The 14,638-nt window shown below is 41.1% G+C and overlaps 1 protein-coding gene across 1 annotated transcript in view; it reads left to right on the forward strand.

Moving 5' to 3' along the window:
- Positions 1-4,471, forward strand: part of Adamts9 (ADAM metallopeptidase with thrombospondin type 1 motif 9) — a 156,391-nt gene extending 151,920 nt beyond the window's left edge. The window contains exon 39 of the mRNA XM_035448871.1: positions 4,382-4,471. Coding sequence (XP_035304762.1) covers positions 4,382-4,471 — 90 coding nt within the window. The remainder of the gene's footprint in view (positions 1-4,381) is intronic.
- The last annotated feature ends 10,167 nt before the right edge of the window (positions 4,472-14,638 follow it).

Here is a 14,638-nt window from a genome sequence, read left to right on the forward strand (position 1 = left end):
AAAACAGATGCCACATTCTTTACAAGAGATGCCACAGCTGGGCTATAAGGAAGCAGGTCTTCACGACCCTTGCCCCATTGTGGAGATGGAGCCCACAGATTTGAGGTAAAGTGTGTTCAGATCATTATTCCCAGTCATGGAGAAAGTATGGTTTTGTTCAAGGAGGCTGAGGGGCAGGGCTTACACAGCGTGGTCAATACAGAGAGTGAAATGTGGCACTCCATTGAAGCAGGGGACATTTTCAAGGTGTGGAAAAGCATTAGCAGAACAAATAGCAAGACAAATTTACAGCCCAAAAGATAATGCAGCTTTGTTTTTTGGGTCATTCATCTTATCCATTTAATAAATATGTGATTGGCATCACTATCAGCCTTACCCAGCCCTTGGTCTTAGATGCTTCCAATTTTAACAAGGTGTCACTTTTATATCATGGGGCTTACATTCTAGCATGAAAAAAAATGTTAAAGAAAGTTATCCAGTTGCAGAGTACTTGTAGCAGACAATGTAGCCAAGAACATGTCCCAGAAGAAGCTGTCCTTTGAACTGAGTTATGATGAGTTCACCAGGATCAGTGGGACATATAGGAAAGAACAAAAGAGATTTCAGCCAACAGAGAATGGCGAGTGCAAAGGGCCTGTGGAGCCAGGTCGTGGAATGTCAGAAATTGGAAGTGTGGAGAAGAATGGCACAAGACAAATGTGCCTAAGTGGCCCAACACTGGCTATGTGGGGCTTAGACCAGGGATCAGCAACCATTTTCAGTGAAGGGCCAGGTAGAAAAGATTTAATGTCTTTCAGCCAAATGGCAGGATTAGTTATTAAAGAGAATAAAAACAGGCACAAAAATGTTATTAGTGAGGCTGGAGAGATGGCTAGGTGATTATAAGTACTTTATTTGCTCTTCCAGAGTATCCAAGTTTCATTCCTGGAACCCACATGGGGGCTTGTCACCATCTCTGACTCCAGTCCCAGGGAGATCTGCTGAGATCTGCTGCCCTCTTCTGGCCTCTTCAGATACACACACACTTTTTTGTTGTTTGTTTTTCGAGACAGGGTTTCTCTGTGGCTTTGGAGGCTGTCCTGGAACTAGCTCTTGTAGACCAGGCTGATCTCCAACTCACAGACATCTATCTGCCTCTGCCTCCTAAGTGCTGGGATTAAAGGCGTGCACCACCACACCGGGCTAACTTTTTTTTGTTAATGTTACTGGTTGAACTCTAAATATACTAATAACTGAGTAACATTTTTAACACAAATCTACAAGGGAAGAATGGAATATTGGAGAAAGAAAATATTTGGCCTCACCAGTGTTTTCCGTTATTCAAGATTTATGATAAACATTTGATTGTTGATGCTGGTGGGAGTGGGGTTTTGTTTCATGTTGCTAAAAGCCTTTTTACATAAATAGATACTGCCAAACACTGTTGTCTGTTCACACCTATACTATTTTAATTAAGCATGCTCATGTTTGCTAGGCATTTATATACAATTTTACCAGAGTTTTCTTTTGATGTTTGCTTGTTTAAAAAGTGTGTTGATTTGTTTTTATGCATGTACCTGTCTGCATGAGCTTTACTTGCCAGATGTGTACAGGTACCCAGAGGCTCAAAGGTGTCAGGTTCCTTGGAGCTGAAGTTAGAGGCAGTGTGAGCTGCCTGGTGTGGGTGCTGGAAACCAAGTTAGGGTTCTCTTCAAGAGCATTAAGCATTCTTATATGGTGAGCCACCTCTCCAGCACCGTGATATCTGCTTTTCAATTAATCATTTCCAACTGAAAATTATATGAAAGCTGCTTGTTAAATAATCTAGTTAAATGAATTTTGAAATATGAAAATTCTTTTCTCTTCACATCAAAGTCCAGGTCATATTATTGGGTCTGCAATTTGTGTTCAGGAAACACAATCACTATGATCACTGTGAGTGTGTGTGTGTGAAATAGAGTGTCTGCAGCTCCAAATTGTAACTTGTGATGGCCCAGAGAAAGAAAGTTTAAAAAGTTAATCATCACTTGTTGTTTAAGCAATATTACTTTAACATAGTAGAAGTTTACCTGTGAGGGTCATTTTCCTCAGTTATACTGTAAGTTTCTTAAAGACTACTATGGACTTGGTAGCAAAGCTAATGTTCAAAGCCACTAAGGATTCACTTATGGTGACAGGGAACAGTTTTTATTCTCATCTCTGACCACAAAAAAACTTACTCAAAATACTGACTGAGGCTAAGTTCTTACACTCCTGAACAATGGGGTAAGTCAAGCGTTCAGGCTCTAGGTCTCAACAAAACTAATTTTAAAAATGTGGGTGGTGACATCACATGGGCTGGGCTCCCAGACTGCTGAAAAAGGAGACAGTGAGTGAGCACCAGCGTTCACCTCTCAGCTGTGCTCACACTGTGAACCAGTGTGACCAGCTGCCTCACTCTCCTGCTGCCATGCCTTCCCCCACTGTACTTTCAAACTCCGGCCCCAAATAATCCCATTCTCCTCCCTTAAGCTGTTTTCATTAGGTATTTTGTCATGCCAACAAGAAAAGTAACTGATAGAACATCTTCAGAGAGTCCCTCTGCTCTGGTTCTTTCTCAGCATCTTGGAGATCTTTGCAGCCAGGTCTGTCTGTTCCACAGAGATAGTGCACAGACATCCATTCTGGTTCCTGCAGAATGGATATTGCCTCCTAAGATAAATAGCAAGATCTGTGGACTCATCCTGAGCCAGAGAAAAACTATACCACGTGATCTATCTGCCTTGCTCTTAACTGACTGTTGACCTGCCTCCAATTCTCAGGGACTTGCAAGAATTTCTTCTTCTTCTTCTTCTTCTTCTTCTTCTTCTTCTTCTTCTTCTTCTTCTTCTTCTTCTTCTTCTTCGTCTTCTTCCTCCTCCTCCTCCTCCTCCTCCTCCTCCTCCTCCTCCTCTTCTTCTTCTTCTTCTTCTTCTTCTTCCTCTTCTTCTTATCATCATCATCATCATCATCATCATCATCATCATCCTTCTTTTTCTTCCTCCTCCTCCTCCTCTTCTTCTTGCCAAAGTGGTAATTTTCTTGGAGCAGTTTGTTTCCTCTTTAACTGCTTCTTCAGTCCTTGTTGTTAAACAAAATGTAATTAACTCGGGGTAAATTATTCTTCTTATTTTGATAACAGTTGAGCCACATGGAATGTACCTATTCTCACTTTTTAATTTTGTGAACAAAGTATTCTGTGTTGATATTCTATCTTAAATCTTCCTCATTTTGACCACTGCTTTCTCCTAAGTTGAAAATATTGTGCCAAATGTGTAGTGTGCTGAAATCAGTGTATGCTTTAACCCTCACACATATTTGTACTATCACTGTGTGATAAACAAAGTAATTTGCTGCCTAAAATTGATTATAGAACACTCCACATGCCCCTGTATATTAAAAGCAGGACATTTAAAACTCACTGTCCTCATCTTTTATTGATGTATCACAGTGCAACAGGCTGGTATATTAGTTACTTGTCCCATTGCTATGACAAAATACCCAACAAAAGCAACTGAAAGGAGAAAAAGGTTACTCTGGTTCAGTCTGAGGGTACAGTCCATCATGGTGAGAAGGCGTGGTGACAGGACCATGAGGTGAGACAGCGATCACGTGGCATCCACAGTCAGACAGCAAAAAGATGAAGGAGGGAATGCATCATGCTTTCTGATTCTTCCAGTCTTTGACTCAGTCTGAGCTCTGAGCCTGTATTTAGAGTGTGTGTGTTTCCTCCTCTGAAACACACCCAGAATGTCTTTCTAGGTGATCCTAATATCCAGACAAGTCGACAATGAAGAATCACTCTCACAACTGTAGTGTGAAAATGTTATGATCTCGAAGTACACCTCACACTCCCAAAAGCTGAGTTGCGTTGTGTGGATGGGATTCATGAAGCTGAAAACTGCCCATTTCTCTTATTACAGCATGAAAGCAGCTGTAGGTACATAACTGATGCTGGCTGTGCCAAAATTTGAATTTTGTACAAGGTTCAGGCATCAAGACATACTAGTCTTAGTTTGATTTTTCTCAACTGAATAGAAAAGTCATCAAAACTAGCCAGGCATGGAGATGTCTACCTATGATCCCAAACCCTGGGAAGCTGAGGCCAGACTGGGATACATAGCAAAACCCTTGTTTTGTCTCAGACAAACCAACAAAAAGGTAAAAAACACTCTAGCTTTTAGGTCACCCAGAAACAGGTAGTGGGTGTCTGGATTTGACCTTGTGAGCCTTGTCTGCTGACCTATGCAATTAGACATGTGTGGGTGTGTTGAGTTTCATTTCAACACTTATAATTGGTGCAAGAATTCATTTTCCCCAAACCATCGAAAGCCCTGAAATCGCTAACCTCACAAGTCATCTAAGATGATATATTATTTTGCAGGATGGTACCCGGGTCGTAGGAAAATGCGGCGGTTACTGTGGGAAGTGCACTCCATCCTCTGGCACTGGCCTGGAGGTGCGAGTTTCATAACTAAGGTAAGACCCCTCCCTGCCCCTTTCATTTTAGTCTGTAGCCTATTGATGAACAAATATGGTGAGTGTCATTTCCTCTAGACAGGGCTATTGTGAAGCACCGTGAAGCTGACTCAGTAATAACATTCTTGCTTATCTGTCTTTCTTTGCCTGAGGTCATCTGTCCCTCATTCTTGAACCCAAGTCCTCAGGCCTCATACATTAAATTGCTTTGTATTGCCTGTTGAAAATGCTACCTGCTGGGCTCCACCTTCAGGAATTTTACTTCCTAAAATCTCCAGTAGAGATCTATGTTCTGAATATTGGGAACTGTGATGTAGGGGGCTAAGATAAACACTGCAAGAATATAATAATCCCAGTAGCACTGGTGTTTCCCGGGGTTCCCGTGTGCTGAGCAACTTACAGGCATGGTTTCATTGAGTCTTCACACAGAAATCATGAGGTAGAGCTCTTGGTCTTATTCTGCAGTAGAGGAAGCTGAGGCTCATAACCGTTAGTTTCCCCAAGGCCACAATGACATTCCCTTGCAGGCCCCAGAGATAGCTTACACCAACAGCATTGCTCTCCATCACTGCAGTGTCACAGACTTGCCACTCACAGTGGGGCCAACAGCTCAGGGTCATCGGAGATCTTTTATAAATGTGGATCTTAGTCCACCCCCGGTGTACAAGAAATCGGAATCTATTCTGTCAAAATCCACAGGAGTCTTTCGCTTGCCAACAAGTGCTCCCTCTGCTGGGCAAAAGACTAAACTGCTCACTTTTCATTATCCTGGGGCCTTCAGCTACAAGGCACAGAAGATCAATCAACCTGTGTGACCTTGCAACACTGTCCCTGTAGCTTCCAGTGGCCCATTCAGTTCCCTCCACAGCTCAGTCCCATTCCAACACATGAGTTACTATTTGACAACTGTTTAAGTAAACATCAGTGTTGAAAGTATTCTTTATATGTAAATTTTTAGAACAGGCTCTTGAATATTACTAGCCCAAGCTAGCCTCAAACTTGGGGTCTTTATGCCTCGGTGGGATTGCAGGTCATACCACCACACCTGGGAAGAATGACAATCTTCAGTTAGTATTATTTGTGTTGCAAAAGGCAAAGAAAATACATTAAGTAACTGAGATGCCCATATGTTGTGCCCTCTTCAGGCACAGCTGCTTAGGGCTCCACAGTATTTTCCTTCCCCACCCATCAGCAGTGAGCCCTTCATGTTGCTTCTTTCTCAACATGTCATCCTTCCCACATCCAGGCCTTGTTAAGATTACATCATCATTACAGCTCCTGATTAAACTAAATGCTGTCCACAACTGTTCTGCAAAATAACTCTCCTCGGACTGGAAAGATGGCTCAGTAGTTAGGAGCAATGGCTGTTTTTCTAGACGACCTGGGGGTTTGATTCCCAGCACCCACCAGGCAGTCCCATCTGTAATTCCAGTTCCAGAAATCTGATACTGCTTTCTGGCCACCATCTGGCACACATACGACACATAGACATAGAGGCAGGCAAAGCACCCACATGCAAAATTATAAATAAATAAATCACCTCTCCCTACCTCTGGTGGGATCACATGGTCAGTTCTGAAGTAGAGTGTCTGGTGGCCTGAGATCTTGTGCCTACCGGGAGTCACATGACTGACAGCTCTGTTTGGAAGAGGGTCACTTCTAAGAGCAAGAAGAGATTTGACCTGGGACTATAGCTCAGTGATAAAACACTTTCCCAACATGAACAAGGCACAGGATTTGACCCTTAGAACAAGCATAATAAACAAAACAACAACAAAAAATACTGTGTGAGCTCCAGGACAGCCTAGGCTAGAGAATAACACATATACGCACAGACACACACACACACACAGAGACACACACACACACACACACACCCATGGGAGGGGGAGAAAGAGAGAGAAACTTGGGATCCAAAAAGGGGAGATGGGATAGAAGTAGGCAAAACTCAGCAGATAATATGCTAGAGACCCCATTTTCATATGTGTTTTAAATCTTCTTTTCTTGTGTATGTTATCTGTCATAAAATATGAGTACATATGTACAAAATTTACATGCATAAATTTACATGTATGTGAGAAGTCTAGAAGGAAATGTCCTAACATTTGAATATTATCTCAGATAAGATTTATAGGCACTGAACTTTTTTCCTCTTTCATTCTTCTGTAATTGTTCTTTTTTCCCTTTCCGTTTAAATTACACTCATTTATTTATGTGTGTATGTGCTGGCACATGCCTCCGCATGTCTGTGGATCTGAGAACAACTCACGGGCCTTGGTCCTCACCCTCCAGCATGCTCCTCACTATGCCACTTACTTGCCCTCCTTCTTCTGTGGTGCTGGGAGTCAAACCCAGGACTTCATACCACCAGACACCCCACCAGGGATCAGAGTCCCAGCAAAGGAATAAGTAAATAGATGCCCAAATAAATAAGAGTTCAAGATCCTAGTGACACTTTGTAATTCTTCCCGTGGAAGTGCCTGGTTCACCTACCCTTTGACTTTCAGCCTTTCGTGTAGAAGGTTTGTAATTCCTGGTTCATTTCTTTCAGGGGCTCTGAAGAGGAAGCCATTATGGAATGGATGAAGGATAGTAATTCAATACCTCCACCTTAAATTTGGGTGCATCTGTGTGCGTGTGTGTGAACCTGTCTGCTTGTGTGTGTGAATGTGTGTGTATATGTGTGTACATATGCATATATATAAATATATATATAAATATATATATATAAATATATACAGGTTGAGCATCCCTTATCCAAAAATTTAAAGACTGAAATGCTTCAAGTTCTGAAACCTTTTGAGTCTCAGTGTAAGATCTCAAGTGGAAATTTCCATGCCATGAAACTTTGTTTCATACACAAAATTTGTTGAAGTGCCAATCAAAATTACATTTCTGTCACATAAGTAAAGGTACATAGTAAACAATAATCAGGTCCAAATCCCATGTTGTTGGGCATGTATTGCACTCTTCTGCTGCTTAAAATCTATACCCAAATCTCTTAGTAAACCCCAACTAAGAAAGAAGCGTAAATGAATACCAGGCTTAGATTTTAATCCCATCCCCAAGATATCTCATTTTGCATAAGAAAACATCACCATGTCTTCAAAATGTCTGAACTACACCCTGATGGTCTCAAGCATTTCAAGGAAGTGATACTCAACCTGTGGAATACCCTAATGATGTAAAGTTTAATATTTATGTTTGAAATTATTTATTGTGATGTAATATTTTTGTACGTAAAATGATTTTATTGCGACTGCCTGTGCATGTCAGACCACTGCGTTTTACGTACTCTACATTATATGTAGTATATGACAAAGTGACCTTCATTATCACGGTACACTGTTGTTTACTTTTTACCTGAAAATGTGTTTTACTGTTACATTTTGAGAATTGTAATTATTTTTTTTTAACAACCTAGCTGTCTGTCATCAAGGTGCTACGTGAGTTGAATAAGGGTATTTTTGGCAATTGTGGGAACGTTTCATTAGCCAGTAAGTGAATTAGCAACATCACTGATTGTACCAACTGTTAATTATAGTATCTATTCCGTTTCACGTGATCTCTGGGAGAAATATGCTGCCTTGGTGCTAATATTATATGTTTTTAAAGTAGTCTTCAGAGTAAAAAAATAACACCTACTAAAAGGGAGTAACAGACAATTCCCAAGGGATAAAATCACTTGTCTAGAGTAAGACCCACTATTTACATTTATTTTTAGACCTGCCGTTTTTTGGATAGTAGCTAGACCCATTTCTTCCTGCTGTTGTTGGTAATATGCTTTACTCTGGTCCATGGTGCCTTGGATTCCTTCCAATCATTGGGGGGCATCCACCAATAGCTTGATTACAGAGTGACACTGGGAAAGGAGGTTCGCCTGCTGTTTTGTCAAGATAGCCTCAAAGACATACAAGTTTACCAGCATCAAGACAAAGGATACACAGCAGGATCACAGCCTTAACACCCCTCGGCATATTTGCAGCCTTCAGCACCTCTAAGCATACACGGAGAGCTACAGGAGCAGATTCTGAGCCTTGGAGATCGACCACCTTTACATGAAAACTTTGGCCAATGATATGACTTCCCTTCAGGCTGTGAGCCTAATACCCTGCCGGGTTTCCTTCGGTCTTCAGCATTTGTGTGAAAAATAAACAGGACGTAAGATGCCCGAGTCTTTCTGATCTTCCTCGAATCCACCCTTTGTTACTTCTTTCAGAAATGGAAGTGCTGAAGCAGTGGTCACAAGACGTTTTGCTTGAGAAAGCCTGTCCAAGCTTTCCAAGACCAAAGAGATTAGGAAAACCTTGACAGTATTCTCCGACTTCACAGAACTACCAGAGCACGGTATACTTGGTGTATGAACAAGTGTCATCCTCTATTGTTAATATATGTGAAACATATTACAAATAAATATCGTGACCACATCCAAACCATATATGGTTCTCTTGGCTTTTGGACTCTTGATAAACATTCAAATACAAATGTCTCTAGGGTTTTTTTCCCTATATTTTTAGGATTATTATATAATTACATCATTTCTCCCAACCCTTTCCTCTCTCCAAACCCTCCTGTCTTCCAGTTTCTATTGCTGTGAAGAGACTCCATAACCTCAGCAACTCTTCTAAAGGAAAAACATTTAATTGGGATGGCTTACACTTTAAGACATTTAGTCATCCTGGTGTGACATGGCAGCATTCAGGCAGACATGGTACTGGAGCTGAGAGCCCTACATCTTGATAGGCAGGCAACAGAAGTAGTCTGTCTCACTTGGTGTGGCTTGAGCATATATGAACCCTCAAAGCCCACCTCCACAGTGACACACTTCCTCCAACGAGACCACACCTCCCATTAATGCCACTCCTTCTGGGGCCATTGTTGTTTTTAATTTAAGTTGTTTTATTTACCCATGAAGATTCATCAGTCAGATATCAGGGTAAACACCTGCTAGATCAGAGAAGTCAAGAAACAACCAGCTAGCCTTTCTTTTGGCCAGAGACTCAGCAAGAGAAGTGTCTCTCCATCCCTCCCCCCCAAAAAAGATGGAGAATCTCTAAGTGCCTCCCTACTCCTTCCTGTGAGTCTCTCTACCCGTATTCCTGGTTCCTCCAACCTGTCTATAGCTAATTCCTATCAACTAGTAACTGGCTCTGCCCTGATCCAAGGCTAATTTTACTAGCACAGTCTCCAAGTTTCACAGTACCATCAAATATCCCACAACAGGCCTTTTTCTTTCAAACCACATCCCCCACACACCTCTCTTTGCTCTCTTTCAAGTTCATGGCTTCTTTTGTCATTAATTGTTGTTACATATATAAATGTAACTTGCTCGGTCTGTATAATGCTACTTGTACGTATGTTTTCAGGGCTAACCTTTTGGTATTGCATAGCCAACAAAGGTTGCAGTTTTGTGGTCTTTCCCCCATCCTCTTTGACATGTCTCTTGTTGTTATCCTTGTCAGTTCATGTGTAGATGGTCATGTTAGTGAGATTTCATGGGTGTAGCTTTTGACATTCTTTGGATAAACAGTCTCACAGCCAACTCTCTTATCCACTGGCTTTGATTATCTTCCCATCCCTCTTCTACAGTGTTCCCTGAGCCTTAGGTGCAGGAATGTTTTGTAGATATATTTACTGGAACTGGGCTCCACAAGTCTGTATTTTGGCTGTTTGTGATTTTTCTGTAATGGCATCACTCTTTTGCAGAGTTCCTTGATGAGTGAGGACTGTACTTATCTTTGGGTATAAGGACAAATATTCAGAATGTAGTCAGAGATTGTGTTGAACTAGTAAAATGATGGTTGTAGGTTCTCCTCCAAGATACAGGACTTCACCATCCCTGGGTACTTGGCTATGACTCTCCCTTGAGCAGGTCTTAAGTCACATTAGAGAGCTGAGCTGTTGGTTACCACCAAGGTATGCATGCCACTAGTGCACCCTTAGGGTTAATTGTGCCAGGCTGGTCATTGTTATCCTTCATAGGCATCATAGCTATATATGACTGCTGGTTGCTTCCCTCCTTTGGAAGCTTGCACAGTGCCTTCTGGTACCATGAAAGCTAGTCCTCAGGGAGGAGGCACTCAGGTCAATTACAGCACAGAGGCCTCTGGGCCTTGTGTCTGACATGCATGGTGTCTTCAGCAATAGGGAATTACCTTCCACTTCTGTGGGACAACCAAGAGCAATAGAAATAGTTTATAAATTTTTGGAGTCTCTTGAACAACCTTACTAGTAATTCAAATGGGGGTTTCTCACGTAAATGATATATGTATACATATACATAAATTTTTGTGCATTATAGTGGTTGTTAGATAGATGCTAATAATATGATTCCTTGTGGCCTTTTCAGACATCCATATTATTTTGCCCTCCTCCTTCCTTCTGTATTTATCTCCCTCCCCTCTCTAATTAGATACCCTCTTTTTTTCTCATTTCCCTGATTAGATCATTTGTACTCTGCTATTCCCCTTTCTATTGCTCCTCCATTCCCCCCTACCCTGGAAATTGTCCCCTTTGTTACTTTCCTGGTTTCTGTAGTTGCTCCAAAATATGTCCTCATATCTGAAATTTTGTAGCTAGGAGCCTCTGTTAGTAGTACTCAGGCATCTTTACTGGCCTGTCCTTGGTGTTCTGTGCATATTCACTATGTTCCCTTTTCAAAGGGCCCTGCCCACCTCCCATCCTTCTCTCTTTCTCTCCCTCTCTCTGTCTGTTCCCTCCTTTCTCCCCCTCTTTTCTTTCTCCTCTCTCTTGCTGCTCTTGTCTCATAATCCCTTTCCCTAATTAAAAAAAAAAAAAAAACCTCTGTTGAACCCTGATGCATAGTGACTTTCTCTCACATGCCACTGTTCTAAGATTAGAACAGCCTCTGATGAGAGAGAACCTGCGATGTTTGTCTTTCTGGGTCAGGTTACCTCATCCAACACGATATTTTCTAGTTCCATCCATTTACCTACAAAGGTCATGTTTTTTTTTCTTTATAGCCAAATAGCAAATGTACCTGTACCACATTTTCATTTTCCATCTGTTGTTTGAGGACATTTAGGTAGCTTCCATTTCCTAGCTACTGTGACTAGAGCAGCAATGAACATAGCCAAGCAAATATCTATAGAATAGGGTGTTGAGTCCTTTGGGCATACACCAAGAAATGGTATAGCTGGGTCATATTGTAGACTTATATTTAGGTTTCTGAGAATTCTCCACACTGATTTTCATAGTGGTTGTACCAGTTTGTACTCCCAACAATAGTGAGGATTGGTTCCCCTCCCAACATCCGCGCCAGCATTTGCAAGTTGGTTTGTTGATCTTTGCCATTTTGATGGAGATAAAACCTCAAAGTCATTTTAATTTTCATCTCCCTAATTGCTAGGGACAAAGAAAAATTTCTTTTCTTCTTTTGAGAAATCTCTGTTCCGGTCTTAGACCCGTTTTTTTTTGTGGGTCATTGTTGGTTTGGATTTTTGTTTTGTTTTGTTTGTTTTTATTTTTGCTTTTTTTTGAGTTCTTTATATAATCTGGATATTAATCCTCAGTCAGATGTAGAGCTGGTGAAGATTCCCTTCCATTGTGTGTGCTTCCTCTTCACCCAGTTGACTGTTTCCTCCATGCCTGTGACCAAATGTACTCAATAGGGTCTCAACACCAGGTTCTGGTGCACAACCATGAACTATAAAATTCTCTGTGTTGTTTTGGGGGTCTTTGGGACACCTCTGACAAGTCGTGGTATCCCACACATGACACTGGCCTTTTTATTTAGCAACCTATGAACATAATCCCTCATGTAGGGTAACTCCATTCTTCTATATGAATATATGTGTGTGAAACATAAGATACTAGATTTCCATATGGCTTTTCAAATATCCTTAAAGTTAACTATACCTCCCCCAACCCATTTCTCTCCTATGCTCTCCCATCCCTCTTTCCAAGTAAGCCTCCCTCCTCATTTTCCCCTTCAATCACCTGTGTTCTTCTATCTCAGCTCCCTTGGGATCTTTCTTCTGCCTCCTTCTAGTCACCCCTTTCTAGTTTCCTTGGTTCTATAAGTACTTCAAGTTAAACACATGAATCTAAAGATGCAATGCTAATATCTGCTTATGAATGAAATATACAGCATTTTTCTTCTCGGTCTGGGTTACCTGGCTCAGCATAAAATTATCTAGCTCCAAACATAATGAAGCTTCTTTTTTTTTTCTTTATGACTGAATAAAATGCCATTGTCCACATTTTCGCTATCTATTCTCCAGTTGGTGGGCATCTGGGCTGTTTCTATGTCCTGACTGTTCTGAATAGAGTAGCTATGAACATGGGTGCTCATGTATCTTTATGGTAAGATGCCCAGGAGAGGTAGAAATGTGTGATATGATAGATCTATTTCTAGTTTTCTGAGGAATGACCACAATGATTTTTACCAGTTGGTAACTGCACCAATTTGCACTCCTACCAACAGTGTTTGAGGGTTCTCCATAATTCCACATCCTCTTCAGTCCTTACTGTTGTCTTTTGTTTGTTTTACTTAGCCATTCTGACTGGGGATAAGGTGGAAATCTCAAAGTAGTTTTACTTTGTGTTTCCCTGACTGCTAAAGATTGCGAATGCTTTAAAAAAATATTCTGTAGCCATTTGTATTTCTTCTCATTCTGAGAACTTTCTGTTCAGTGATATACTCCACTCCACCTTTTTTTAAAAGATCACTTTCATTATGTACCCCTGGCATGCCTGGAACTCAATTTGTAGACCAGGCTGGTCTCAAATTCAGAGAGATCCCCCTGTCTCTGTCTCCTGAGTGCTAGGATCAAAGGCATATGCTACTACACCTAGCAACATAGCCCTCTGTTTGATTAGGTTGTTTGTTTCTTGATGTTAGTATTTTTTACTTTCTTGTATTTCACAGACACTAATCCCCTGTTAGATGTACACATGGCAGGCTGCCTCTTTGGTTGATTAAAAGTTTTCTTTGCAGTATGGAAACATCTTAAATTTTATGAAGTCGCACTTGAGGATTGTTGTCTTATTTCCTGGGCGACTAGAGTCCTATTCAGAAAGTTTATATCCTGAAGTGTACCCAGTCTTTGGGGTTGGTATCAGAGTAATATTGGCTTCATAAGAAGCCTTGGGAAGAGCCTCTTCCTTTTCATCTTGTGGAATAATCTGAATGTATTAGTGATAGTTCTATGTCAGGGTCTGGTAGAATTCTGTGCTGATTCCATCTGGCCTTGGACTTACTTCAGTTGGAGACTTTTAATTGCTTCTTCTGTCTCACTGGCTATCATGTGTTTGCTTGAATTATTTACTTCATCTTGATTTAGCATTAGTAGGTCACACACATCTAAGTGGTGGTTTAAAAGAAAATGACCCCCAAAGGGAGTGGTACTCTTAGGACGTGTGGCCTTATTGGAGGAAGTGTGTCACTGTGGGAATGGCCTTTGAGGTCTTTTTCTCAAGATTCACTCAGTGTGACAGTCAGCTGACTTCCTATTCCCTACACAGAGCTGGCTAAGGGGTCATAAATTCTTTCATCTGCTTTTATCATGCAAAGTTTCTATTTTTCTTTCCATTTCAATAGATGGTTTTGCTGGGCATGCTATTCTAAGTTCTCAATTGTCTTTCAGAACTTGGAATGTGTCTTTCCAGGCTTTTCTGACTCTAAAAGTTTTTGTGAAATAACCGGGTTTTATTCAAATGTACCCGCCTTTATAAACAGTCCCCCGCCCCTTGCAGCTTTTCATTCCCTCGACCTTGTCTGTGTGTTTCTAATGTTTTAGTTGCAATGTGTCATGAGGAGCTTCTTTTCAGGTCCTGTCTACTTAAAATGCTGTGTTCCTTTTGCACTTGATGGCCATATTTTTCTCTGAGTTTAGGGACTGTTTCTATGGTTTTATTGGAAATGCCCTCTATGCCTTTGTTCTGCTGTTCCTTTCCCACATCTTTTGATGATGCTCCAGTTTCACTGTTCAATTTGGTCTTTGCTGAGTACTCCCGGTCCCTTGCCACGCGCTCTGCCTCTCAGTCTCCGTTTTCTAGTCCATTAGCAAGGCTTCCCACTGAAGTTTTTATTTGGCTCCTTGAGGTTTTTTTGTTTTGTTTTGTTTTGTTTTTCATTTCCAATATCATATCAGTTTGAATTTTCTTCAGCAATCCGATCTCTATTTCTACGCCTTGGATC

Source organism: Cricetulus griseus, chromosome 8, assembly GCF_003668045.3.
Source record: "Cricetulus griseus strain 17A/GY chromosome 8, alternate assembly CriGri-PICRH-1.0, whole genome shotgun sequence".
NCBI lineage: Eukaryota > Metazoa > Chordata > Mammalia > Rodentia > Cricetidae > Cricetulus > Cricetulus griseus.